This window comes from Ascochyta rabiei, chromosome 6 (genome assembly GCF_004011695.2).
Source record: "Ascochyta rabiei chromosome 6, complete sequence".
Lineage (NCBI taxonomy): Eukaryota > Fungi > Ascomycota > Dothideomycetes > Pleosporales > Didymellaceae > Ascochyta > Ascochyta rabiei.
In genome coordinates this window covers 501016-526170 of record NC_082410.1, presented here as the reverse complement: position 1 = coordinate 526170, position 25155 = coordinate 501016, and the positions used below count along the sequence as shown (strand labels likewise).

The window sequence follows — 25155 nt, the reverse complement described above, 5'->3', positions numbered from 1 at the left end:
CCCGCACGATAGGAAGCTGGGTTGTCCGCGGTCATACTACGGGACTTCCATTCGTTTCCTTGTCGATCCCGGAAACTGGCGAATGAGTGCAGCGAGCGAGTCACAGATCAGGAAGGTGGTTGACTGGAATGCACGGGAAGCGACATCGGCTGCAACCTGCAAAATAGTCCTGCGGCAATACCAAAACGCCATCAGCTTATCATGGGAAGACGCGGGAGCGAGGCTATATATTCGACACGGTCTGCTAGCAGCTTTCGCAGTCGAGAGTACAGAAGCCTAATCTACGTGAACTGTAGCAAATGTTTGCAAAGATTGGTGTACAGTGTTGCAGCAATATTGCTGATGTTCAGGTCATGCGAGAAACAATGCGACTGAAGTCGTAACATTTGACTAGCTAGGCGTAGCAATGATGAACAACTTGCAAGGTCAAAAGGGTATCTTGGATAGCACTGCTCCACTCGCTCGTAGATCAGAACAACTTTGACAGGAACCTCTTCTTCTTCTGCTCTCAATTAGTCCATGGCTACATGTGGGAAGCGAGATGGTACTTACCTCTGTAGACGTGGGTCTCGCCAGCACAGGTGCCGGTTTTGCGAACGTCGTGCTACCCGGCAATTCTACTGGCATCTCTACGGCTCCCCCCAGTGGTGGCGGGTAGTTGTAAGGGTTGTTTGGCACAGCACCCGGCAGTGCTGAATACAGGTAGCCCGTTGATGGTGTATTCGGAGTCAATGGCGGAGATATGGGAAGAACATGAGCTGTAGCAAGTGGCGCCTCCGTAAAATAGTTATTACAGTAGTACGCAGCTTGCTTTTGCGGTTGCGGAGGGTGATATAGCTGAGCTTGTGGGTATGGTATAGCATTCGGTGAAAAAAACTGCTGCTGCGGCTTTTGCTGACGCTCAACTTGCCATGCATCGAAGACCTCTGTCATGAGCTTCATCCACTCTGCTGGAGCTCCAGTAAAGTCATATTTGATGGACTGGTCTCGGAATGCGACGAAGTAGTGGTGTTTGTTATACGGCGAGATCGCAACGTACTGGAGATATTATCAGCTTTACAACTGCGACCGAGAATACTGTTACTGACCGAAACAGAGGCAGGTGCAGCCTCGGTCAAGGCCTTATCCAAGGCCTTGTAGTAGCCGTAAAAATTCCACGAGCGGTGGCCATCAGGCCACAAGACGAACCACGCGCCGTGCGCACCTAACGAGACACAGGATGGGGTCTCGAACGATTTTCGTACTTGGTCTTCGAGCTCCGAGGGTATTCCTGCCCATATTGAACCATGCCCTAGGGCACTTGCAAAATAGCTGAGTTTAAGGCCAAAGGTAACGAAGCATGTCCTGGATGCGTCGGGCAACGTCTTTGTCCACCGTGACAAGTCTGGGTAGGTCTGCTCGAAGTAGGTCTGCGAGTAGACTGTCACCGATTAGTGCTGCTCGCAAGCAATCAAAACATACCCGGATAGCAATCTAAGCTATACGTTTCATATAGATACCCGCGCACCTGGAACCGAGCAAGGCCAAGGACTGACTTACAGAGCTTGTCTTCTCCGCTCAACACCTTACATCCAACATACCACAGCGGCTCAGGTGAATTGACCTGAGGCGCAAGAGCAACACAATATGGCTGTGTGATTCTCCATGCCGGAGCCATAGACGAGTTGAACAACTGTCGGAGGGTCCCTGGGATGCGATCGCTAACGCCTAATCAGCCTCGTTCACCAGCGAAGTTCGAATTGCTTACAATTTCCATGCTTTGGTGCAGTCGAAGAAGAAGCTGCCGTTAGGGCCGAAGACGAATGTTATTTCAGGCATCGCATAGCCCCTCAAGCGTCGGTTAAACGCAATGAAGAAGACGAAACCGAAGGTTGCACCTGTCCGTCAGCGTGGGGAGACTCATCAGGCCGAGTTGCGAGCGCAGCATGCACGGCGCTACTGTTTGTGGCGTTCATGGCGGCCGAGGGGTGTGCGCACCCAAACCTTGCCAATCGATGCCAGCGTGGGCCGTCAAAAGCGGCCTACGCGTGATGTGTTCGTGTCAGCGCTCGGCGTGTGAGTGGAGCGGGAAGACAAAGATGCAGGGTGTGGCGAAGAGCAGGAGCAAGCGAGAGGAGCCTGGAAGGCTTCGCCGAATGGAGGCTCTCCTACCAACCTACTTCAACATTGAAAGAACGCTGCCGAGTACGAGAGAAATCCAACACAAGGACCGCATTCTCGAAAATCGAGAAGCAAATTGGGAGCTTCACAGGGCGCCGGAGGATGTCGATACCACATCACTGGGAACGATACGCCAACGAGGCTTTCCGAGGGCGTTAAATACGTCCGTAGCAACGACGTCAACGGATCCATGTTCAGTCTGCATTTCATCATGGAACTCGAGTATCTCCCACCCAAACCTCTCAACTTAGCAAACACAACGACTGTGATCAGGTCAGAACTCAAAGACCGCGGCATGGTTCCGCTCCCAGATTTTACACCTTAGTCAGATATGCTTCCAAGACACCGCTTGTACTAACCATCAAAGTTGAGTGAAACAAATGGATCTATATTTCACAATATTTGAAGTCATCTGCAACACACCCCATCTGCGCCATGTCTCTACTCCAACGTGCCGTTCTCAGCCTCATCCGCGAGTCCAAGAACAAGCAAGCCCGCCACATTGAGCAGCATCTCTCTCACCTCGAAACCTGGGAACAGCTCCAGCTCTTGAAGCAGCTACTATGCATCCGACCGCCACAGCCGCCTCTGCCAGCAGAGCTACTAGCAGATGTTGACAGCATTCTGACGCGTAATCGCAACCAGCGAGTGTTCACCCGGGCTTCTTCAATACCAGCCAAAGCGATCTTGGAGCGGCCAGGGAGGCCAACAATCCAGATTCGACTCTGGCAAGGAGACATCACAGCACTAGCCGGCGATGTCACAGCCATCACCAACGCCGCCAACGCTCAGCTGCTCGGCTGCTTCCAGCCAACCCACAAATGCATAGACAACGTTATACACTCGCTCGCAGGCCCGCGGCTACGGCAGGAGTGCTTTGAAGCAGTGGAGGCGAGAGGCAGCGATCTTCCCGTAGGCGAAGCGGTCGTCACAAAGGGATGCTGCCTGCCTTCTTCACACATCATACACACCGTAGGCCCGCAGCTTCAGAGAGGCGCCACACCCTCGCACGAGGAGGCTCAGCAGCTCCGCCAGTGTTATGTCTCTGTGCTTGAGCAAGCGGAGAGCCTCCCGGCTAACACAGATGGGTCGAAGCGAGTTGCGCTGTGCGGCGTGTCAACCGGCCTGTTTGCTTTCCCGACAAGCGTTGCGGCGGAGATCGCGGTTGACACTGTCACGGCTTGGGTTGCACATAACGAAGACACAGCACTCACAGACGTTGTTTTCGTCACGTTCGCCGACGGCGACCACGACATCTACAACCGCCTTCTGTCCAACGTGGGGAAGCCGTGGGCGTCGCCGAGCGCCCATCCGCCTCGGAAGAGCCCAGCGCAAGTCCAAGGCCGCACGCTGGCAACGGCGCGAAGTTGGCTGCACGCAGCGGACAAAATCGTCGTCTCAGCAGGCGCCGGTTTCTCCGCCGCCGACGGCCTCGACTACACCTCGAAAGCGCTGTTCGCCGCGCACTTCCCCTCCTTCCTCGCCGTGGGCCTCGATACACTGTACAGCGCCATCGGCTTTGAGTTCCCCTCGGAAGAAGAAAAATGGTCATACTACTTTACTAACATGCGCATGGTCTGCTCTTGGGCCTCGTGAGACCTGTACCAGTGCGTGGTCCCCTGGCTGAAAGCGTCGGGGAAAGACGTGCATATCCGCACGAGCAATGCAGACGGACTGTTCCTTGCCAACGGGTGGGATGAGGCGAGGCTGTCGACGCCGCAGGGCAGGTACTCTGTATTGCAGTGTTTGGCCCGCTGTCGTCCGGAGTCGACGTTCGACGCGGCGCCGTTTCTGCACGCTGCGTTGCCTGCTCTGGATCCGAGGACGCAGCGGTTGACGGATGCTACAAAGGTCCCGAGATGCAGCTACTGCGGCGGCGAGATGATGCCGTGTGTCAGAGGTGGAGATTGGTTCAATGACACGCCGTTCCAGGACGGCGAGGCGCGGTGGCGCAGCTTTCGACACCACGTACTCGGGGCCGCGAAAGAGACTGTCCTACTGGAGCTGGGCGTTGGTATGAACACGCCTGGCGTTCTGCGGTGGCCGAACGAAGACCTCGTTCGGAAGGGTGGCGGCAGGGTCAAACTGGTGCGCGTTGGCCTGGGGCCGGCAGCTGCGGTGCCCGTGGATTTGGACGAGCAGGGTCTTGCCATCAGCGTCGAAGGTGATATCAAGCTGGCCGTGCCTTGCATGCTAGATGCTACGCAGAGCCATCGATAACCCAAATAGACCAGTCGTCTTGTGGAATACGCATTTCCTGATACTGGTCAGTGGTAGAGTATCACATTCGTGTCTGGACGCATTCCACGTACCGAGATCTCTGTCTTGTGATTTCGAGATGGGCCTGAAGAATACAGAACGTTGGAACGACAGGTTTGGAAAAGAGGTTCTACCCTACCAGAGGTTGAGCTAATCTCAAACGACTTTTCTCGCACATCATCCTCGAACATGTACAGTACCCAATGTACATACCAGATGCACCTCTAGCAGCCATACGCATCTAACGACAAGACCTTTATACCGTGAAGTCCACTTTTAGACACCCACACAAAGATTCCAAGCGTCAACACGAGAATCTGAAATGTTCCAGCCAAACAGACACGCTGATTCTCGACACACATAGACTCGACACTCACGTGCACCTCACCGCCGCCCACTTCACCTCTCCAAGCGCTTCTCGTTGATACCCCACGCGCAAACCGCACTGCCAGAGACGAGCACAAGGCTCACGCCCAAAGCCGACCGGGTAGCCTTGCCATAGCACTCGCGCACAATCGCCTGCAGATGGGGCTCCAGGCTCCTGTAGTAGGCGAGGCCGGCGCGCACGCGCTCAGCGATTTTCTCCGCGTCCTTGTCGCCGCGGAGCGCAGCGGCGAGGCTTGCGCGCAGCGTCTGGTTGAAGGCGGTTGCGCACATGGAGACGCCGAAGACGGAGCCGAGGGAGCGGAAGAGGTAGCTGCATGCTGTTGCGACGGCTTGGTCGGCGTGCGACGCGTTCGCGACTGCCGTCTGTTAGATTTTCGATGTGATGTTGACACAAGTGCGACTTACTGAGCCCGATGAGCGTCGTGGTTACTCCGATGCCGTTTGAAAATCCGCTGACACATGTCCCCACGACCATGACGGGTAGACTGCGCATGACCGCGCCGGCGAAAAGGAGGACGACCGAGACGCCAAGCGTCAGGTGCGAGTAGGCAATGACCGTGATCCAGTAGTACTTTGCAGTACGCTTCATGTAGATACCGGCAAACAGCGAACCACTGACGCCACAGATGATGGACGGCACAAGCAGGAGTCCGGCTCGGGATGCGCTGTAGCCGCCTGTGACTTGCCAGTATAGTGGTATGAAGAAGATAGCTGCCATCCAGCCAGCGAACGAGAAGAAATTGCAAAGGTAGCATGCTATCAGCGATTTGTCGAGAATGATATGTCCGGGCGCGATGGGATGCTTTGCAACGTATTTCTCGACAAGCACGAAAACCACAAACAGCGGGGTGGTGCAAAGTCCTGCGATGGTGATGGGACGGCTCCAGCCAACGTTTGATCCGCGGTCAAGGCCAACGAGCAGACCGAAGACGGCAACGATGAGGATGAAGGCGCCAAGGAAGTCGATTCTGGCAAGCTTCTCCCTCCAGTGAGACTCCTCCTGCCTGGGTAGCTGGAGAACAGCTGCGACGGCGACGAACGCGGCAAGACAAAGCGGCCCCTGGGCAATGAACGACCACCTCCAGCCTATGCTCTCGGCGAGCAGGCCGCCGATGGGAGCACCGGTGGAAGCACCGACTGCATACACCAGGTTGATGTAACCCTGCCATGTCCCTCTGTCGCGCAGAGAAACAACATCAGACAGCAAGATGGAGGTACAGACCGACATGCCGCCACCGCCAATACCCGCAAACGCTCTTGCTGCAATCAATTCGCCAATGGTTCGAGCAAAGCCACAGGCCACGGAGCCAACACCGAAGATCAGATACGCCACCAGGAGACATTCTTTGCGGCCGAAGATGTCGCTGAGCTTGCCGTAGACGGGTTGAAATGCGGTGAGAGTGAGGAAGTACCCGGTTGCTATCCACGACGTGGAGGAGAGTGCTTTCAGGTCTGTTCCAATGATGCCGTAGGTTGAGACGATGAGGGTCTGGTCTGCTGAAGAAAGGAAGACCTGCAGTGTTTAGTCCTTGTTCGGAGGATAGGGTAGCGCAGACTGCTCACGCCAATTGCAATGGCGGGGAAGATGTACTTCATCCGCTTCCTGACTTCCGGCAGGCCCTGGTGCTTGAAGCTATCGCCGTTGCTGGGCTGACGCTCCAGATCGGTCTCGGTCTCGTTGTCCTCCGCGTCCGTCTCGTCGTAAGGCGCAGGCCCAGCGGGTGCGATGCTGTTGTCGGGATCGACGGGCAGACCATCCTGATCTCGTTCACCAAGCAGTGGGGAGGTCTCCGTTGGCTCCGGCCGCGTGCTGTCTAGTACCATGGCGAATATTCTTGCAGAGGAGTGCAAGCAACGGAAGAAGAAAACAAGCAACCGCCGTCGCTAGGTTATGCTGCAGGCTGCAATGACTCAACAACGGACAGGAAATCTACCATGCATTGACTGCGATAGGCAGGTGGACTCAAATGCTACCAGCCAATCCCGAGTGTTTTAGCGCAGGTTGTGCGAGGAGCTGCAGCTTACACAATTCTCTGCACCTCTAGCACTACCCTGGATACCGACATCGCTATGACGATCCACAGGAGTGATCGTTCAAAGCATCCAATGTCTGACGTGCTTTTTAGTACCGCTAACGTCATCTCCGCATCTGGCCCACCCTATGGCGGCCTGCCCCAAACACGTGAAGTCGCGAAGCCGTGTACCACAAACCATGAACAGAACCAGCACGAGTAAGATCTAATATGCATATCTCTACTGGTATGAAAACAAAGTAGACAACGTAGAAAAGAAAGTAAAAGAAAGAAGTAAAACATACAAAACGTTTCACAACAGAGAGCTTATATAAAGCAAACAGAGTTAAGAGAAGCTAAATAAGCTAAGCGCATAGAAAGTGTAGTAGGTAAAGTAAGAGACAATATTTCAAGTGTAAAAGTTAGTACTTGTATTAGGATTCTAAAGTAACTGTATATCAAGGTAGAGACTTTAGCCAAGTAGAGTGGAAGTGGGGTAACTTCTAATACGTGTATTTTCACTAGTGTAAAAGACAAGTAGACAAGTCTAGAGAAGAAAGAAAAGAGAGTGATAAAGATGTGTAAGGGGTTTTATAATAGAGAGGTTGTGTAAAGCACAGAGAGTTTAGAGAGGCTAGATAGGTCGAGCGCGTGGAAAGCGCAGCAGGTGAAGCAAGAGGCGACGGTGGGGGTCTAGGGGCCGGTACTTGCGTGGGGTTGTGGGGTTGTAGTTGGCATTGCCGTGTATGGACACGTCAGGGACCGCGTGTCTTGATTTGTGCAGCTAGCGAACTGCGGATATTCAAGCACAACACGCGACAGTAACGAAAGACGGCTCTCCCTTTTTGTCGTGTGAGCATGTGAAGATGGTATGTATTCGAGGTAGATGCCAAACGAAGGAAAGGGGTATATGTAGCCAGCCGTGAAGATGCTCGAAACAAGGTGAAAAACGCCGACCTGAGCCAACCTGAAGAACGGCCGCAGCAAATGCCGTGAGATGAGCATGAACCAAACCGAAGCCAATTCCAATCATAACCAGTAGCTTACTTCCTCTTCTCAGCCTCACCGTCAGAGGGCTTGACGGCAGTGCTGCCCTCGAGGGGTGGAATGTCTCCGAGCTGCTTCTCCTGACCGCCCTCGAGTGGGGTGAAGGGCGTGTAGCCGCCTTCTGGAGATGCCTGCCACTTTGCGATGTCGGCCTTGAGCGCGTCCAGTTCCTTCTTGAACTGATTGCCGAAGACATCGATGTAGAAGGTGGCGCCGTTGTAGACACTCCAGATGAAGACGACGGTGAGGAAAATGCCGCTAGCCCAGCGGTACCAGAACCAGAGGGGGGCTGGCAGCATGGTGAGGACGGCGTAGGAGTACTGGATGCCCATAAAGGCCGGCTCTTGCAGGAAGTCTGGCAGAGAAAGGACAAACTTGCCGATCCAGGTCTTTGCGTAGGACTTGCGCAGCCAGGTGAAGCTGGTAGGACGCCCAGCTGCAATCTTGTCGCGGCGGCGCACGGTGATGAGGAAGTGGTAGGTGAGCTGCCAGAAGGCGTAGGGAAGGGTAGCCCACATCATCATCTGCGGCAGGCTGTAGTGATGGGGAGAGGAGGGGTCTGAGTAGCGGATGTTGTAGATGGCGGGGTAGTGGTCCTTCTGGTACTCGGGGCTCAGTAGGTGCACGATGCAGTGCAGCGTGACGCAGGGCATGATGTGGATGAAGAGACTGGGCACGTCAGGATCAAGAAGGGGATGATGCTGCCATGTACGTACCTGACGACCTTGTCCATGGAGTGGAAGACGAGGGAGTTTCGCCACATGATGATGGCAATGGCGTTGTTGCCCATGATCAGGCAGTAGGTGGCGATGAAGAGGCGTTTTGAGTGGGGGAAGACCCAGATGCTGAGGACGGCGAGGATGTTGACAAAGTAGCAGAGGTCAGCGAGGAAGTAGTGGTAGCCCTTCTTGTGGTAGGTGTAGTAGCGGATAGGCATGAACCATAGCAGCTGTGCGGTGTACCAGTGGGGGAAGTAGTTGGGGTGCAGGCCGACCAGGTAGCCGGAGACGAAGATGTTCATGACGGCGGCGATGAACGAGGCCTTTTCTCGGGCGGTGACGGTCAGGGACTCGTTGAAGCGCGCGTTGAGGCGATCGACCGACTTGCGCATCCGTCTTCTGTAGCGATCGAGCTGCTCGCCCTCGGTGGGCACGCGGCGTCGCCATTCATCGACGACGCGGTCCCGTGTGATGCCGCGGTTCTTGGCTTGGTTCTTCAGCCTCTCCGTCTGGCTTGATATCGACTGCTGCAGCTTGTCGAAGCGCTGTGTGAGGGCCAGGTTCTCGACGAAATCGAACATGGTCAGTCGCTCGACGGGGGGGAAGAAGGACGTGTCGTCTTCGGAGTCATCGTGGTAGGAGCTGTTGGAGAAGGAGTTGGAGCGCGAGAGGCCCGGGGTGGAGGCCGGCGGTGGGCGCGAGCGCGAGGGATCACGTAGCCGCGCCGAGCCAGCATGGGTTGAGTGGGCTGGGGCAGGATCGGCGGAGAGGGCAGAGATGGACTGGGGAACGGCGCTGGACTGGGGGACTGGGCTGGACTGGGGGACTGGGCTGGACTGGGGGACTGGGCTGGACTGGGGGACTGGGCTGGACTGGGGGACTGGGCTGGACTGGGGGACTGGGCTGGACTGGGGGACTGGGCTGGACTGGGGGACTGGGCTGGACTGGGGGACTGGGCTGGACTGGGGGACTGGGCTGGACTGGGGGACTGGGCTGGACTGGGGGACTGGGCTGGACTGGGGGACTGGGCTGGACTGGGGGACTGGGCTGGACTGGGGAACGGCGCTGGACTGGGGGACTGGGCTGGACTGGGGAACGGCGCTGGACTGGGGGTCCTGGGTCGACATGGCGGGCACGTCTTCGGGGACGATTTCGAGGCTCGAGGGCGTGCGGCGGTGCGAGGACCTTTGCAGATGACGTGGGGGCGAGCCTGCAGCCATGGCGTGTTAGCTGTTTTCTGTTTTCTGTGGTCTGTGTCTGTGGTGTGTGGTGTGTGGTGTGTAGTCTGTAGTCTGTTTTCTGTTTTCTGTCGTCTGTTTTCCGTCGTCTGTGTCTGTGTCTGTGGTGTCGTGGCCGGAGCTGGGCCATGTCCACGGCTCGGCGGAGACAGCAACGGTTTCATGGGGAAAGAGCGTACGGTGTTGATGGCCAGGCTATCGAGGCAGAGACGCAGCGCCTGCTCGCATGACAGGGCGGTGCGGGGCTGGCGTGGACGCTGGCGTGGACGCTGGTGCTCGACGTGTGCGCGAGCGGTCGAGGACGAGTGTCGTGGGAGAATGCGCGCTGGTGATTGGCACCCAGGTCCAAGCGACAGCGCGACACTGCGACGAGGGCGGCGGCGGCTGGTCACGGGGACAGCAGCAGGTGTGAGTCGGGTGCAGTGCGGCCAGCAGCTGATGGCGACGGCAAAGACGCCTCGAGGCTCAGAGCACCGACGGGGGAAGTGGACGGCCAGCACACGCACGACGAGATGCGAGATGCCCCGTCAACGGTCACGGTGGACTCGGGTGGAGCTCTCGGCCAGGCGCTAGCTACGGCGGGCGCATCATCACCGCCCTCTCGACGCGTCTTTGAGCCTTGGTTGTCGCGCGAACTCGGACGCAGCCCAACGACGCGGCTCCACGACGCGGCAGGCACCCCCGCCACGCTTTCGTTGCCCACGCCACGCACTCGACCTGCACCGCGCCCCGGCTGTCGACACAGCTGACGCCCAACGCCCACCGCCCACCGCCCACCGCCGCCATGGGGAAGCTGGTGCGCCTGGAGGTGTACAGTACGTCCCCCACCGCGCCGCCAACCGCCTGCGCACGCTGACCCTGACCCGCGCAGACTTCAAGTCCTACCGCGGCCGCCACACCCTCCTCTTCGCCGACTCGTACTTCACCTCCATCATCGGCCCCAATGGCTCCGGCAAGTCGAACAGCATGGACGCCATCTCCTTCGTCCTCGGCGTCCGCTCGTCCCAGCTGCGGTCGGACAAGCTGCAGGACATGGTCTACCGCGGCAGGATCATCCGCGACGCCAACATCAACGCCGACGGCACCGCGACCGACGGCCATGCCAACCCCGAGTCCCACGCCGACACCCACTCCGGCACACAGGCCGAGAACCCGCAGAACGCCTGGGTCAAGGCCGTCTACGAGGACGACGCCGACCAAGAGCACGAGTGGCAGCGCACCATCACACCCTCCGGCGCAAGCGAGTACCGCATCAACCGCCGCCAGGTCACCGCCAAGGAGTACAACGACGCCCTCGAGGAGCACAGCATCCTGGTCAAGGCCAGGAACTTCCTCGTCTTCCAGGGCGACGTCGAGAAGATCGCCACCATGGCCCCGGACAAGCTCACCGAGCAGGTCGAGCGCATCTCTGGATCCCTCGAGCAAAAGCCCGACTACGACAGGCTCAAGGCCGACTCCGAGGCCGCCGCCGAGGACAACGCAAAGCACCTCCACGAGCGTCGCGCCATCAACGGCGAGCTCAAGACCTACCAGGAGCAAAAGGCCGAAGCAGACGAGTACGAGCGCAAGCTGGCCGAGCGCGACGAGGCCGTCGTCACCAAGACGCTGTGGAAGCTGTTCCTCTACCAGCAGACCATGGAGAAGGCGCGCGACAAGATTGCCTCCCACCAGGAGGAACTGAAGGAGCACAAGCGCAGCGTCGAAAAGTACCACACCAAGCACGAGCAGGAAAGACAGGCCGAGGCCAAGGTCAAGCGCGACGTGAGCAAGACGGATCGCAGCATCAAGGACAAGGAGAAGCAGATCGAGGACACCACCAACGAGCTCGCTCCAGTCGACGAGACCATCCGCCTGCTCAACCACCAGCGCCAGAAGAACGACTCGGTGCTTGCCGACCTCAGGAAGAAGCGAGACACCGAAGCACAGCAGGTGCAAAAGGTCAAAAAGGACTTGGATCTGGTGCAGAAAGCCGAGAAGAAGTGGGAGGACGACTTCAGGGCGGCCTCCCAGCGACAGGGCCGCGAGCTTTCCCAGCAGGACCTCCAAGAGTACAATCAGCTCCGCGGCGACGTTGTGAAGCGCACCCACGCCGACCAGATGCAGATCGACCGGCTGAAGCGAGAGGTCGACACGGATCGTGATCACGTTAGGAACCTGCAGCAAAGCGTCGACACGCACGAGAAGGCGGCAGCGCGCCTGAGTGCTGACATTGGCCGCCTCGAAGAGCGACACAAGGAGCAAAAGTCCCAGATCAAGGAACTCGAGTCGGCCAGGAACGCTAAGCAGAAAGAGCTGGACAAGCTCCGCGCTGATCGTCGACAGCTGGAGCTGAACTACCAAGAGAAGAACCAGATGCTGCAGGAATCCGCCACGCAGCTCAGCATCGTCGAGGGAAGCCGGCGCGAATCGCGAAAGCAGCAAGAAGCCCGCAAGGCCATCGAGCGACTGCGCGTTCGCCTCGGTCCTGACAAGGTGCACGGCCGGTACCGCGACCTCATCACCCCCAAGCAAGCCAAGTACCGCAAGGCGATGGGCCGAGTGCTGGGTCCTCAGATGGAGACCGTCATCGTCGACACCGAAGCCACTGCCAAGGAGTGCATTGCTTACCTCAAGCAGGAGCGCATCGGCATCATGTCCTTTGACCCACTCGACTCCATCCAGATCAAGGCCGTCGACTCGCAACTCAAGGGCATGCACAAAGGCATGCGCCTGGCCATCGACTGCATCAACTACGAACCGAAGCATGAGCGCGCCATGACCGCAGCGTGCGGTAACACGATGATCTGTGACACCGAAAAGATCGCCAAAGAGCTCAGGTATGAGCGTCGTGTGCAGGCCAAGGCGGTAACACTGGACGGTCGTGTCATCAGCAAGGGTGGAACCCAGACGGGTGGCGAGCTGGATCGTGACGACGACGGCGGCGAGCAGGCGTGGGACGAGAAGTCGTACCAGACACTCCGCGACCGTGTCGATTCGATACAGAAGGAGCTTGCCAACCTCCCTAAACTCGAGGGTTCGCGACAACAAGAGCAGACGATCGAGGCTGAGCTGCTAGACCTGACCGATCAAGTCAGACGCGCACAGGACGAAACCAAGGCCCTGTCACGCAACATCGATAGCCTGAAGAAAGAACTGGCCCACCACAAGAGCGAACTGAGAGGCGTACGACCGAACCTAGATCAGCAGACGCAGCGACTGCGAAACAGAGAGGACGAGCTCAGAGGCTTCCAAGACTCGGTCAACCAAGTCACCGACGGTGTGTTTGCCACCTTCTGCCAAAGACTCGGCTACGCGTCCATTCGAGACTACGAGGACCAGCAGGGCACAGTCCAGCAGGAGGCTGCCGAGAAGCGTCTCGAGTTCACCAGACAGCGCAGCAAGCTCTCGTTCCTGCTCAAGCAGCTCGAGTCTTCGCTCCAGGGCATCGAGGACCGTCTTCAAGTGGCCGAGAGCAAGATTGGGCGAATCGATGCTCAGCTTGCAGAGCACCAGGCGAAGCAAGAGGAGCTGCAGAACTCGAGAGATGTTCTCGAGGCCGAGCTAGAGGAGCTGCAAGAGAAGCGCCAAGCTTTGGAGGAGAAGCTGACCGCACGAGCTGTTGCTGTCAAGGAAGCACGCCGTGCCCTCGATCAGCGCAACGAAAAGGTCAAGAAGGTACTGAGGGAGGTTGACGTGGAAGAAGCCAAGATCAAGACGAGCGCAACGAGCCGATACAACACGCTCAAAGAGTGCAGGGTGAACGAGATCCACATCCCGCTTACACCCGACTCCAACCCCCTCACCTCGTTGCCCATGACGGATCTGCCTCGCCCTGATGCGGACGCCATGGATGTTGACGAGGACCCTGACAACACACAGATCCAGCAACCAGAGGTGGACGACTACGGTATCGACGTCGACTTCGAAGAGCTCGAGGAAGAGCTCAAGACTGAGCTTCTCGAGATACTCGAAAACGTAGGCCACCCCTCCCTCTCTTCCAACCCAACTAACACCCAGCAGGAGGACTCGCAAGACGACAAGGTCCAGTCCGCCGTCCTCTCCGCCCTGCGTGAAGCCGAAGCCCGTCTCACCGACACAATCACCCGCCTGGAGACGGACATTTCAAAAGCAACACCCAACATGCGCGCCGGCGAGCGTCTAGCAGCCACCGAAGCGCGCCTCGCGGCCGTCGACGCCGACTTTGCCAGCACGCGCAAGCGAGCAGCCACAGCCAAGAAGGCGTTTGAAGACGTAAAGCAGCGGCGCCACGACCTCTTCATGAAAGCCTTCAACCACATCTCCGAGAACATTGGCGGCACCTACAAGGACCTGACCAAATCCCCCCAGTTCCCTCTCGGCGGGCAAGCGTACCTCGACATGGAAGACAGCACGGAGCCGTACCTAGCGGGGCTAAAATACCACGCCATGCCCCCGCTCAAGCGCTTCCGCGACATGGAGCACCTCTCCGGCGGCGAGAAGACGATCGCTGCCCTCGCCCTGCTCTTCGCCATCCACAGCTACCAACCGAGTCCCTTCTTCGTGCTCGATGAAGTCGACGCCGCCCTCGACAACGTCAACGTCAGCCGCGTCGCAAAGTACGTCCGCGAGCACGCCAGCCCGGGCATGCAGTTCATCGTCATCAGCCTGAAAGCCGGCTTCTTCCAGGAGAGCGAGACGCTCGTGGGCGTCATGCGCGATCAGAGCAAGATGACGAGCCAGTACCTCAGTTTAGACGTACGTCTTCCTCCCGATTCGGAGATGCCAAGCTAACAATGCGTAGTTGAGGAAATACCCGGCGTGAGCGAGGACAAGCCTCGATTGAGATTGCGTGTAGGCAAAATGAAATGAAATGCGATGCGATGCGATGCGATGCGATGCGATGCGAGGAAGAGGATGGATGTACTTCCATACACCCCAATGCACCCCATTGCCTCCCCTGCATTCTACCCGTGCTGCACTAGCCCGTCCGTGTTCTTCCTTCCCCTTTGTACCCAACTACGCATATCTTATCCGTTTGTTGCTATCTCTCATCTCTCATCTCTCATCTCTCATCTCTCATCTCTCATCTCTCTGTCTGCGTACAAGTACAAGTACAAGTATAAGTACATGTACAAGTACAAGTACATGTACATGTACACACAGACACAAACCTAACCCCTAACCCCTAACCCCTAATCCCTACCTCTAAATCAGAATTGTAATCAGAATAAGAATAAGAATCAGAATCAGAATTGTGATCAGAATTGTGATTAGAATTGTACCCCTACACCCACACAGCCAAAAAAATAACAAAAAGAACAAGAAAAGAATAAGAAAAAAACAAGAAAAAAAAAGGAGGGGGGGAAAGAGGGGAGAGGTAGGAGGTAGAGAAAAGGTAGCAAGTACCAGGAAAGGCAAAAGAAGAAGAAGAAGCTTAAGAAGAAGAAGAAGCTTAAGAAGAAGAAGAAGAAGAAGAAGAAGAAGAAGAAGAAGAAGAAGAAGAAGAAGAAGAAGAAGAAGAAGAAGAAGCTTAAGAAGAAGCTTAAGAAGAAGAAGAAGAAGAAAAACCTAACCTTTAACCCCTAATCCCTACCTCTACCTCTGAATCAGAATCAGAATAAGAATAAGAATTAGAATTATTATTGAAATAGTAATTATACCCCCACACCCACACAGCCAAAATAATAATAAAAAGAACAAGAAAAGAACAAAAAAAAGAACAAGAAAAAAACAAGAAAAAAAAGGAGGGGGGGAAAGAGGGGAGAGGTAGGAGGTAGAGAAAAGGTAGCAAGTACCAGGAAAGGCAAAAGAAGAAGAAGAAGCTTAAGAAGAAGAAGAAGAAGAAGAAGAAGAAGAAGAAGAAGAAGAAGAAGAAGAAGAAGAAGAAGAAGAAGAAGAAGAAGAAGAAGAAGAAGAAGAAGAAGAAGAAAAACCTAACCTTTAACCCCTAATCCCTACCTCTACCTCTAAATCAGAATCAGAATAAGAATAAGAATTAGAATTATTATTGAAATAGTAATTATACCCCACACCCACACAGCCAAAATAATAATAAAAAGAACAAGAAAAGAACAAAAAAAAGAACAAGAAAAAAACAAGAAAAAAAAAAGGAGGGGGGAAAGAGGGGAGAGGTAGGAGGTAGAGAAAAGGTAGCAAGTACCAGGAAAGGCAAAAGAAGAAGAAGAAGCTTAAGAAGAAGAAGAAGAAGAAGAAGAAGAAGAAGAAGAAGAAGAAGAAGAAGAAGAAGAAGAAGAAGAAGAAGAAGAAGAAGAAGAAGAAGAAGAAGAAGAAGAAAAACCTAACCTTTAACCCCTAATCCCTACCTCTACCTCTAAATCAGAATCAGAATTAGAATAAGAATAAGAATAAGAATTAAAATTGTTATTAAAATTGTAATTATACCCCTACACCTACACAGCTAAAAAATAACAAAAAGAATAAGAAAAGAACAAGAAAAGAATAAGAAAAGAACTAGAAAAGAATAAGAAAAAAAAAGGAGGGGGGAAAGAGGGGAGAGGTAGGAGGTGGAGAAAAGGTAGTAAGTACCAGGAAAGGAGAGGAAAGGAAAGGCGAAGAAAGGAAGAAGAAGAAGAAAAACCTAACCTCTAACCCCTAATCCCTACCTCTACCTCTACCTCTAAATCAGAATAAGAATAAGAATTATAATTAGAATTGTTATTAAAATTGTAATTATACCCCTACACCCACACAGCTAAAAAAATAATAAAAAAAATAAAAAAAGAATAAAAAAAAGAATAAGAAAAAAATAAGAAAAAAAAAAGGAGGGGGGGAAAGAGGGGAGAAGTAGGAGGTAGAGAAAAGGTAGTAAGTACCAGGAAAGGAGAGGAAAGGAAAGGCGAAGAAAGAAGAAGAAGAAGAAGAAGAAGAAGCTTAAGAAGAAGAAGAAGAAGAAGAAGAAAGCTTACGAGTAGTACATTGATCTAATACATTGATCTAGCAGTACTCTCCTCTACGCGCAATGCCTCCTCAGACAGGAAGCTTGTAGCTAGAAGATAGCACTTGTTGATTATCGAGACTGTTCGGGGGTGGTCTGGACTTGGCTGGTGGTGGGCTTGGGGTGACGAGTAGGGGTTGGGTTGGTGGATTGGTGGGGTGGGGGATGTGGATGTGGATGTGGATGTGGATGTGGATGTGGATGTGGATGTGGATGTGGATGTGGATGTGGATGTGGATGACAACGTGAAGACAAATGTGGATGTGAATGTGAAAGTAAATGTGTGACAGATATAGTACAGAGAAACGTATCGTGTCGTGACGAACAAGGCACTCCTCTCCGTGCACTTCGCTGCTCAAGGTTGAAGCGGAACGGCGTCTTCTCGCCTCACAGCCTCGTCTCACCTCACCACCTGTCGGCGCTGATATTCCGCCTCCTCGTCTTCCAGCTCGCCGGCCTCGTAGTACAGCTCGTCGTCGTCGATATCCGCATACCCAAACACACTGCGGTACAGGCGCTCGCCCAGCCCCTTTTTCTGCGCCATGGCCAGCACCATGACGATGGGAAGGTGCCACACACTGGCCCAGAACAGGCCTCTCGCTGTGCCCTTGTGGCCGTCGGCTCTGTAGAACTGCCAGGCCTTCCAGGCCATCCAGCCATTCACGGCCGACGAGGTGGCGATGTAGGATGGGTCTGTGATGCCGCAGTAGGACAGCGCGATGCAGACGGGGAACATGAGGAGTGCGTAGCGGAGCGCGACGCGGCCGTTCTGGCGCGGGTTGACCCAGGCTAGCATGCGGTAGCCGGCGGCGCGGTACTCGTCGCGAATGGACCAGCTGAGCGAGTTGAAGTGCGGGAACTGCCAGGCGAAGAGCAGCGCGGCGCACAGCCAGCCGCCTGCGCTCCCTTGGCCGAACAGGAGCTCCTCCCAGGTCCCATCGTGCGCGTACTGGCTTGCGGCGGCGGTCCAGCCCATCAGCGGAGGCAGGCCGCCGACGACGGCGCCGACCCAGGTGTTGAGTACCGAGACGCGCTTCAGCGGGGTGTAAATGCCGGCATAGAGGACAATGTTGCCGAGGCCCAGCAGCGCCGTGGTGGGGTTGACGCCGTAGTAGAGCGCGCCGGTGCCCACGATGCCGCAGGCGACGGCGAAGACGACGGCGCCGCGTGGCGAGATGAGCTTGCGCACCAGCGGGCGGTTACGTGTGCGGCTCATCTGGGCGTCGAACTTGGGCTCCATGAGCATGTTGAAGGCATTGGCCGACGCGCTGCACAGGGCAGTGCCTGTGGTCAGGAACAGGAGCGTGAGCGCGGACAGCGAGGGCGTGGCGGTCGCGGCCGTGGACAGCAGCTGCGGGACGGGGTAGAGGCTGTAGGTGGCGGTGGCGGTGAGGACGACGAGGAAGGAGAGGCGTGGTTTCGAGAGCGAGAGGTAGGTGAAGAAGAGGCGTTTGAGCGACGTTTGGGTCGTGGCCAGGTCGGCGAGGCGCGCCGAGGCGTCGAGGGGGATGGGGTAGGCTTCGCTGCCTTTGCTGCCTTCTCTGCCTTCTCTGCCGTCTCTGCCGTCTCTGCCGTCTCTGCCGTCTCTGCCGTCTCTGCCGTCTCTGCCGTCTCTGCCGTCTCTGCCGTCTCTGCCGTCTCTGCCGTCTCTGCCGTCTCTGCCTTCTCTGGTGGGAGACTGTGCAGCGACTTCCTTGGCGCGCTTCCGCCGCCGGTGCGGGAGGACGTCTTCTGTGGAGGTTGCGGTGGTGGCATCTTGCGGCGACAGCGATGGTGGTTCCCCAGGCTTGCCCGCGGCAATGGAGCTCTGCAGTTCTCTTTTTGGCTGCCAGAACGAGTCCTTCAGGAGCGAGTTCTTGCCGAAGAAGTCGTTGCTGAACGAGTTCCGGCTCTTGCCCACGGCCACGGCGCCGGCTCTATGGGATGGCCTGGTCGAGAAGGCCTGGCGCGAGGGCGTCGGTGATCGCGCCAGCAGCTTTCGCCAGCACTGCAGGCATATCGTGTTCGCATCGCGGCCAGCAGTCCATCGTGGCAGCCCCGGTCGAAGGCTCATGACGGCATACGGCGAAGTAGCTGCGCGTAGAGGTCATGCCATACTTTTCCACGCACATGATCAGCGCCAAGCCGACGCCGACGCCGGACCGCCGAGGGCCGACTCGAGACACGCGCGTGGTCCAGTGGAGAAGTCATGATTATGCACTCATTCACCCAATCGACAGCAATATAGCCAGACTTTGCTTCGACGTGAACAGCGTTGGCTGCCACATAAACAGGACGAGCTTGACGTGAAAAGAATATGCTGTAATTCTAGCAGACCGCGTGGGCTATTATACATCTAAGCAGGCTGGGAAAGCGGCCTTCTCTGGCCTCCCTGTGCCTGAGATCAATGCAGACGAGCCGCCCCGGCTCCAACAAGAATGCTGCACCCAACGCTCCCTCTCTGCTTATCATCACAAAACCTACTCGCTGTCGTTAGGGTTCGTGTCCGACTCGTACTCAAAATCCCCAGGCAGCGACGCCTCTTCATCGCCCTCGTCTACCAGGTTGTCCGTTGTGGGGCCAGACGACTCTGCCTCCGCAGCACCCTCGGCTGCCTGTTCACCAGACGACCCCGATGCTCCCGGCGCTGGTGCTGGCGCCGCCTTCTTGACCTTGAGCTCGAGCAGCGTCTTGGGCTCCGAAGGCTTGGTGTCTGTGAGAAGAATCACACCAAGGGTTGGCTGTGTATGAGTTAGCAGTGACCATTTACGCAGGACGTGACGACTACCAACCTTCTTGACTGGGATGAAGCGATCCCCAGGGAATGTAATGTGCTTCACCTGGGCTGGCAGAACACGCGACATGTTCTCCAGCTCGTAGCCAACCTTCTCCTTCTCCGCCTTCTTCTTAGGCGATTCCGTTGAGGCGCCTTCGGCCTTCTCATCCTCCTTCTTCTCGTCGTCCTTCTTCTCATCATCGACATCCATCTTGTCGTCGTCCGCAGGCTTGGGTGTGGTGGGTGTCTGGTCAACATCCATGCTCTCACGTCGGCGCTGGCGCTCCTTCACCATCCGTCGGCGCTTGTCCTGAGCTGTTGTCGACAGAACCGCAGTCTTGATCTTCTCAGGTGCCTCCTCGGCCTTGACCTCCGTCTCTGGTGGGTAGTCGAACATGCTGGGTCGGGTGTTGCTGTGGAACTTGAACGAGGGGATCTGGAGGTCCTGGTCGACACCGATAATGGCCGTGGGTGTGAAGCTGAGCGACAGGAAATGTGTCAAGGGGAACCAGTACCAGTACTGCGTGAAGACGGCCATGCCGACAATGGCGGCCATGTTCAGGTTGCCAGTTGGTGTCTGCAGACCGATTGTGCAGTTACGACCTCCAGCATCGATGATACCGAGGGCGAGCGCACATCCCATCTTAGCCATGGCGTCCTCATGACGGTCACCGATGATCTTGGTAAGCTGCTTCCTGATGGATGCAACCTTGGGGTTCGTGGCCTCGTTCTGCTGTACCATGATCATAGCAAGAGCGATCAGAGCACCCTGTCGGACAAAATCGGTAGAGTCCTTCATCATGGGCTCCAACAGGTCGACGGCTTCGGGAAGTCCGGTACCAGCGCATGCGATACCGAGAGCCATGGTAGCTCCATAACGCACGTGCGGGTTGTACGACTCGGAGAGGAGCTCAACCATGCGAGGGACGCTGCCAGGCTTCCTGAACAGCACAAATCCCAAGCTCATGACTGCTACTCGGCGGACATCATCGCTGACATCGCTGACAGCGACGTGCAACAACCTGCGGACGGCCTTGTTGCTGCCTGTGCCACAGTACGCCAAAGCAATGGTCATGATACCACCGTAGCGCAGGGTTGGGTCTGGGTCTTCAAGAAGGCCGTTGATGAGCTCGTCCGCAGCCTCCTGTCGGGCATACATGATGAGTGCCATCCCCATGGCGAGACCACGGACAATCTTCTCGTGCTGTGTGTCGTGTGCGTACTGGATCATGTCCTCGAGAGCCTTGATGCTGCCGGTGCCAAGCATGACAAGACCCATGGAGAGACCGACAGCTTCACCGTTGATGGCAGAGTCGGTGTACAAGACGCTCTTGAAGGCATCGAAGATCTCCTCCGATCCGGTAGCCATACCAGCAACACCGACACCGAGCGCACCGCCATGCTGAATGACCTCCTCAGATGCGTTCTGGAACTGCTTGACCAGGTAGTCGAGGACGTTGCTGCCGTGGTTGGCGTAGATCAGACCGAGAGCATACAGGGATCCACCCTGCTCGTAGTGAGAGCCAGTCGAGACGCTGTCCTTTGGCAGGTAGGGGTCGAGCAACTTTTGGCCCTGGGTGATGTTGCCACGGTGGATGACACCGAGAGCAGCAGTGGCCGAGAACTTGGACCAGTTGACCGCCTTGCCCAACCAGTCCAGGTTCTCGCGGAAGAATGTGTCGTTTGTGGTACCGGCGTTCATGAAGGCGTTGGCGAACGTGACGCTGCTGTGGAATATCGAGCTTCGTGCCTCGAGGCTGTCGCGAATCTTGTTCAGGACGGACTTGTCTGTACGGTTGTTCCTGTAGAGGAATTCGAGGTTCAGTTCGATGCTCTTCGTTCCCCGCAGGATGTGGCGTACGGAGCTGAAGGCTTTGTTGTGATCGTCGCTGCTCGACTTATTCGTGCGAGGTGGCAGATCCGAGACGTTGCTTGTATCCGCGTCGGCGAGCAGAGAGTCCGACTCCTTTGCCTCAGATGCGTCACCATTGGCAGAAGGCTTCGACTCGTCGTCGTCGCCTTCAGACTCGGGCAAATCCGCCATAACCTTCGCGAGGAACTCCTGGGTACCGTTCTCGTATAGATCGAAAGAGATCTGGTAAGCAGTCGCGAGCGACTTGTCGTCGCCCTGCTCCACCAACTGGCGGACAAGCTTGGACGCGAGCGAGTGCTGGTCGAGGTAAGTAACGCATTTGGCGATCGAGAAGTAGTCGGGATTGGGGATCTCGTTGTCGTTGAGCAGATCGAGGATGAGACGGAGGATCTGTCTTGGATTAGCTGGTTGCTATAATTGTCTTCCTCTGCAACGACTTACTTCATTCCTCAGACCCCTCTCCTGCACGACGTTCATGCAGATATCGAGGACGTAGTCCATCAACTCCTCGCTCTTCGTGGAAGCGCCCGTAGCAGGCTTCTTGCCCGCCTTCTTCTTCTCGTCCTGGCTTGCTCGTACGATGGACGCACGCAAGACATCGAGATTCCGCGCCTCGATCGCGATGCCCACGACCTGCTTGTAGTCGCCGCTCTCGTAGCAGCTCTCGAATATCCGCCGTATCGTAGCTTGCAGGTTCTTCTGAACGTTCCTCTGCAGCATCATGGGCGTGGGGTGTGCTCCGACCACACCAGCATTGCCGCCACCTGGAATTGTGGGGTCGAATGTGTTGGAGTCCTCGCGAGAAAGCAGCGACTTGGAGGGCAGCGCGGATTGCGAGAAGGGTGTGATGGGCGAGGTCAGGCTAGCCGAGGTGCTAGCAGCACCTGTCGAGCCTCCGGTAAACGATATGCTCAGCTGCGGAGTCGCCTGGCTTGCCTTGCTGACTGGGGTCGGGGGGTTGTGCATGGCGGACATGGCGATGTACGTGTCGACGCATTTCGCTGAAACAAGCAGGTTAGCCATCAGGGCTTCTGAGGCGGAGGGTGTCCGCTATGGAAAGTGCAAGATGCAGCGTTTCAAGCAGAGTACACCCGGGGGAGTTTGCGTCCTGCTTACCTAGTATTGTCTCCTCGAATTCACCAGCCTTGTGGATGTCTAGGAGCTTGCCAGCACCCAGCGCAAAGACCATGCTCTCGTTGTATTCTTGCAGCTGGTAGTAGACCTTGGCTGCGACAAGCGCGGCGAGCTCTCGCTCGGGGAACGACTCATCTTCGTAGAGGGCCTCACTATGACGCACGCTCGTTAGTAGCTGATGTGAATGGACGACGTGGCGGGCAGGGGGGTTGAAAGCGGACGTAGGGCTCTTACATCTGACTGACTGAGCCCGCAACTTCCGGCCACAGCAGATCGATCTGGTCGTTTAACTGATGCAGGGCGAAGGACCGCAGCGCTGGATCTGGCTCGGAGAGGAACCCAACGACACCGGCAGCGGAAGTGAGGCCAACCATGGTGACGGAAGCTGGCAGATGGCGGTTGTAGGGCTGTGGGGCTGTAGCTAAGGTGGTGCCCGCGGTGTTGGTGTTGGTGTTGGTGTTGGTGTTGGTGACAGCTGCGTTGATTGCGGAAGGAAGTAGAAGGCAATGGAGCTGTGTGGCGGCGCGTGCGAGAGCTGCGGCGGTCAAAGGCGGTGTTGGGACGATGCAGCGCAGACTGGATCGTGTGTGCTGCGCGGTCAAGGAAGGACAGGAAAGGGAAGTGGCGTGGGTGATGGGGTTGGCGCGAGCCGTGGTGGTGTTGTATTCGACGATGGACGTGACGCCAGCCGAAACAGCTCGTTGGAGGCAAACGAAGCGCGCGATGACCTAATCCTTCTCACATGCACAACAGCGCACGCGATAAGCCACAGCTCTCCAGCCTACTACGTTACACGGAATTGTTGACAGTCCTGTGTTCCACGAACCTGCACTCAACAGCAGCAGTAACCATTGCCCTCCAGCTCTGCTTGCGCAGTACATGCCGGTCTTGGCACGCGCTTAGGTGGTTGTGGTTGCCTTCTGAGCTCAGCGTACGTTTCACGTCACCTCACCAAGCACGTGGATGCGCCAGAGCAATGGATGTGAGAACCGCAACCGATTGCTGCAGTGAAAAGGGGTATCTTATTTTGACGCGTTCAACGCCGCTCCATATGCTGCGTCCCACCTGTACACAAAACGCCGTATCAATACCCATTACAATAATGCATCGCCATCCAGTCTTCGCGACTTAAGCCGGACCTTGAGGCGTTATCTCGCGCGAGAGAACGCGCAGGTTGTTGAGCATGCCATTGATCAAGGGTTCAAAGCTGTTCACCTCCTTCCTCCGTACCTTGTCCGCATTGTCCAGCAACACCTGCGAGTCGAGTTCCAGCTCGAGCTCGTGGTTCTTGCTCGGCCCCTGTACAACCTGCGTCAGATCGACCTGGTATGCACCAAGCCAGGAGTACGACATTCGATCCTTCTGGCGCTGCATGCTCTGCAGCGTCTTTCCAGGGTCGACGCTGGGTTCCAGGTCTTCAATGGGTCCAGGGTAGTCGATTTCCAGATTGATACCGATACGATAGTCCCATTCCGTCTGCGGGGAGCTGATTTCCAGATTGGCTATGCGGAGCTTGATGATCTTGCGTAGAACACTGCCCGTCCTTGCATCTCTAGAGACACGGATCCGCTCCTTCTTCTGCGCTTGTGCAATCAGCACTCGCACCGTGGGAGGGAGGTTGTCGAACGCTTTCTGGGAGACCTCGTAGAACTGATCGATCTCTTTGGTGTGGCTGTATTTGATCGGAGCCCGGTTGGAACCCGAGGCCGGTGCCGAGCGCTGGACCTGGCCGTTGAGGTACATGTTCATGCGCTTGTGCTGCTCCATGGTCATTGTGCTCTCAAACTTGACGTCCAGGTTGTCGTTCCTCCGCAGCACGCATTCCGTGTCGTGGAAGCCACGCAGACGGTTGCTGCTGTGCTTGTCGATGATTTGGCCCCAACGCGCTTCCACTTCGAGCTGCGTGGCTGGTGACTCCGCGATAGCCTTGCGCACGAGCTCGTTATTCACGGCGGTCGTCCAAATGAAATCGCACACCTTGCGCGAGACGTCATCGTAGACGTGCGCATCGTTGGACACAGGTCGCTCGAAGCCTGCAAGCTCGTTGGCGGTGGCCGGCGCCGGCGCGGCAGCCGAGGGTGCAGGTGGTGGTGGTGGTGGTTGTGGTGGTCCGTTGCGTTGCCCCATGGCCGGAGCCTGGTGATGCGCCTGGGGCTGTACAGGCGGCGGAGGGGGTCGCGCTTGTTGGCGCTGTTGGTCTTGTAGTCGCTGGAGTTCCTCGGGCAGCTCCTCGCCCTCTCTATACGCCCATATCGGCTTGGGTTCGTATCGCTTGCGCTTCAGTGGTGTCGCTCTCGCGTTCGTCGTCGGCAGCTTCGAGGATGCGGAGACGGGACTCGGCTGCGACATGGCGTGCGCAATCGAGCTGGACCGGCGCGGTAGCACCAGCCCCTCATCTTGGTTCACTATCGCGGATAGATCCATGGTTGGTGGTGGTAGAGTGTCACGATCCATGGCCGTGTCTAGGAGTGATTGGAAGCACCACGCTAAGGCCTTTTAGTCATCCAGGGATCTTTAGGCGTCCTTTGTCTGAGGCTCAGTCTGCTTCCGGTCACGCATACAGGAAGTCTATCACAAGACTCGAGGTAAGATGGCGTTACAGAGTCCGAGCACGTCGTGAGGTTGCATTCGAGGTTTGCTTCCATCCACTAGTGTGTG

The 25155-nt window shown here is 56.4% G+C and overlaps 9 protein-coding genes across 9 annotated transcripts, besides 35 other annotated features; 3 read left to right on the top strand and 6 right to left on the bottom strand.

The window, feature by feature from the left end:
• Positions 1-469: 469 nt before the first annotated feature.
• EKO05_0004032 (uncharacterized protein) lies at positions 470-1818 on the bottom strand (the record flags this gene model as incomplete). The annotated part of the gene is made up of 5 exons (XM_038939044.2): positions 470-502; positions 553-1038; positions 1089-1420; positions 1540-1700; positions 1748-1818. 5 exons carry the CDS (start codon positions 1816-1818, stop codon positions 470-472), a joined length of 1083 nt encoding a protein of 360 aa, XP_038799850.2.
• A 777-nt stretch (positions 1819-2595) lies between these two features.
• On the top strand, positions 2596-3756 carry EKO05_0004031 (uncharacterized protein; the record flags this gene model as incomplete). Its single annotated transcript, XM_038938771.2, has 1 exon — positions 2596-3756. One exon carries the CDS (start codon positions 2596-2598, stop codon positions 3754-3756), a length of 1161 nt encoding a protein of 386 aa, XP_038799849.2.
• A 285-nt stretch (positions 3757-4041) lies between these two features.
• On the top strand, positions 4042-4380 carry EKO05_0004030 (uncharacterized protein; the record flags this gene model as incomplete). The annotated part of the gene is made up of 1 exon (XM_059636294.1): positions 4042-4380. The coding sequence occupies one exon, from the start codon at positions 4042-4044 to the stop codon at positions 4378-4380; it is 339 nt and encodes a 112-aa protein (XP_059492277.1).
• Positions 4381-4818: 438 nt separating this feature from the next.
• EKO05_0004029 (uncharacterized protein) lies at positions 4819-6630 on the bottom strand (the record flags this gene model as incomplete). The annotated part of the gene is made up of 3 exons (XM_038938993.1): positions 4819-5162; positions 5212-6319; positions 6370-6630. The coding sequence occupies 3 exons, from the start codon at positions 6628-6630 to the stop codon at positions 4819-4821; spliced, it is 1713 nt and encodes a 570-aa protein (XP_038799848.1).
• Positions 6631-7075: 445 nt separating this feature from the next.
• Positions 7076-7127: a tandem repeat.
• Positions 7128-7861: 734 nt separating this feature from the next.
• EKO05_0004028 (uncharacterized protein) lies at positions 7862-9804 on the bottom strand (the record flags this gene model as incomplete). The annotated part of the gene is made up of 2 exons (XM_038938792.2): positions 7862-8534; positions 8582-9804. The coding sequence occupies 2 exons, from the start codon at positions 9802-9804 to the stop codon at positions 7862-7864; spliced, it is 1896 nt and encodes a 631-aa protein (XP_038799847.2).
• Positions 9805-9814: 10 nt separating this feature from the next.
• Positions 9815-9928: a tandem repeat.
• Positions 9929-10571: 643 nt separating this feature from the next.
• Positions 10572-10603: a tandem repeat.
• Positions 10604-10606: 3 nt separating this feature from the next.
• On the top strand, positions 10607-14602 carry EKO05_0004027 (Structural maintenance of chromosomes protein 1; the record flags this gene model as incomplete). Its single annotated transcript, XM_059636293.1, has 4 exons — positions 10607-10637; positions 10694-13776; positions 13822-14535; positions 14582-14602. The coding sequence occupies 4 exons, from the start codon at positions 10607-10609 to the stop codon at positions 14600-14602; spliced, it is 3849 nt and encodes a 1282-aa protein (XP_059492276.1).
• Positions 11263-11296: a tandem repeat.
• A 48-nt stretch (positions 14603-14650) lies between the features above and the next one.
• Positions 14651-14686: a tandem repeat.
• Positions 14687-14823: 137 nt separating this feature from the next.
• Positions 14824-14872: a tandem repeat.
• A 7-nt stretch (positions 14873-14879) lies between these two features.
• Positions 14880-14938: a tandem repeat.
• A 12-nt stretch (positions 14939-14950) lies between these two features.
• Positions 14951-14982: a tandem repeat.
• Positions 14983-15080: 98 nt separating this feature from the next.
• Positions 15081-15134: a tandem repeat.
• A 64-nt stretch (positions 15135-15198) lies between these two features.
• Positions 15199-15344: a tandem repeat.
• Positions 15340-15344: a direct repeat.
• Positions 15345-15635: a long terminal repeat.
• Positions 15345-16673: a mobile genetic element.
• Positions 15381-15417: a tandem repeat.
• Positions 15459-15523: a tandem repeat.
• Positions 15588-15709: a tandem repeat.
• Positions 15714-15750: a tandem repeat.
• Positions 15750-15782: a tandem repeat.
• Positions 15823-15889: a tandem repeat.
• Positions 15953-16074: a tandem repeat.
• Positions 16079-16115: a tandem repeat.
• Positions 16119-16153: a tandem repeat.
• Positions 16379-16421: a tandem repeat.
• Positions 16381-16673: a long terminal repeat.
• Positions 16421-16475: a tandem repeat.
• Positions 16495-16561: a tandem repeat.
• Positions 16639-16699: a tandem repeat.
• Positions 16674-16678: a direct repeat.
• A 199-nt stretch (positions 16700-16898) lies between the features above and the next one.
• Positions 16899-16975: a tandem repeat.
• Positions 16976-17135: 160 nt separating this feature from the next.
• On the bottom strand, positions 17136-18788 carry EKO05_0004026 (Heme o synthase; the record flags this gene model as incomplete). Its single annotated transcript, XM_038945475.1, has 1 exon — positions 17136-18788. The coding sequence occupies one exon, from the start codon at positions 18786-18788 to the stop codon at positions 17136-17138; it is 1653 nt and encodes a 550-aa protein (XP_038799845.1).
• Positions 17854-17909: a tandem repeat.
• Positions 18268-18405: a tandem repeat.
• Positions 18789-18852: 64 nt separating the features above from the next.
• Positions 18853-18891: a tandem repeat.
• A 303-nt stretch (positions 18892-19194) lies between these two features.
• Positions 19195-22871, bottom strand: EKO05_0004025 (proteasome regulatory particle base subunit; the record flags this gene model as incomplete). The annotated part of the gene is made up of 5 exons (XM_038938928.1): positions 19195-19455; positions 19507-21753; positions 21805-22364; positions 22480-22649; positions 22732-22871. The coding sequence occupies 5 exons, from the start codon at positions 22869-22871 to the stop codon at positions 19195-19197; spliced, it is 3378 nt and encodes a 1125-aa protein (XP_038799844.1).
• Positions 22872-22934: 63 nt separating this feature from the next.
• Positions 22935-22968: a tandem repeat.
• Positions 22969-23625: 657 nt separating this feature from the next.
• On the bottom strand, positions 23626-24951 carry EKO05_0004024 (uncharacterized protein; the record flags this gene model as incomplete). Its single annotated transcript, XM_038945474.2, has 1 exon — positions 23626-24951. One exon carries the CDS (start codon positions 24949-24951, stop codon positions 23626-23628), a length of 1326 nt encoding a protein of 441 aa, XP_038799843.2.
• Positions 24540-24574: a tandem repeat.
• Positions 24575-24607: a tandem repeat.
• Positions 24952-25155: the final 204 nt, after the last annotated feature.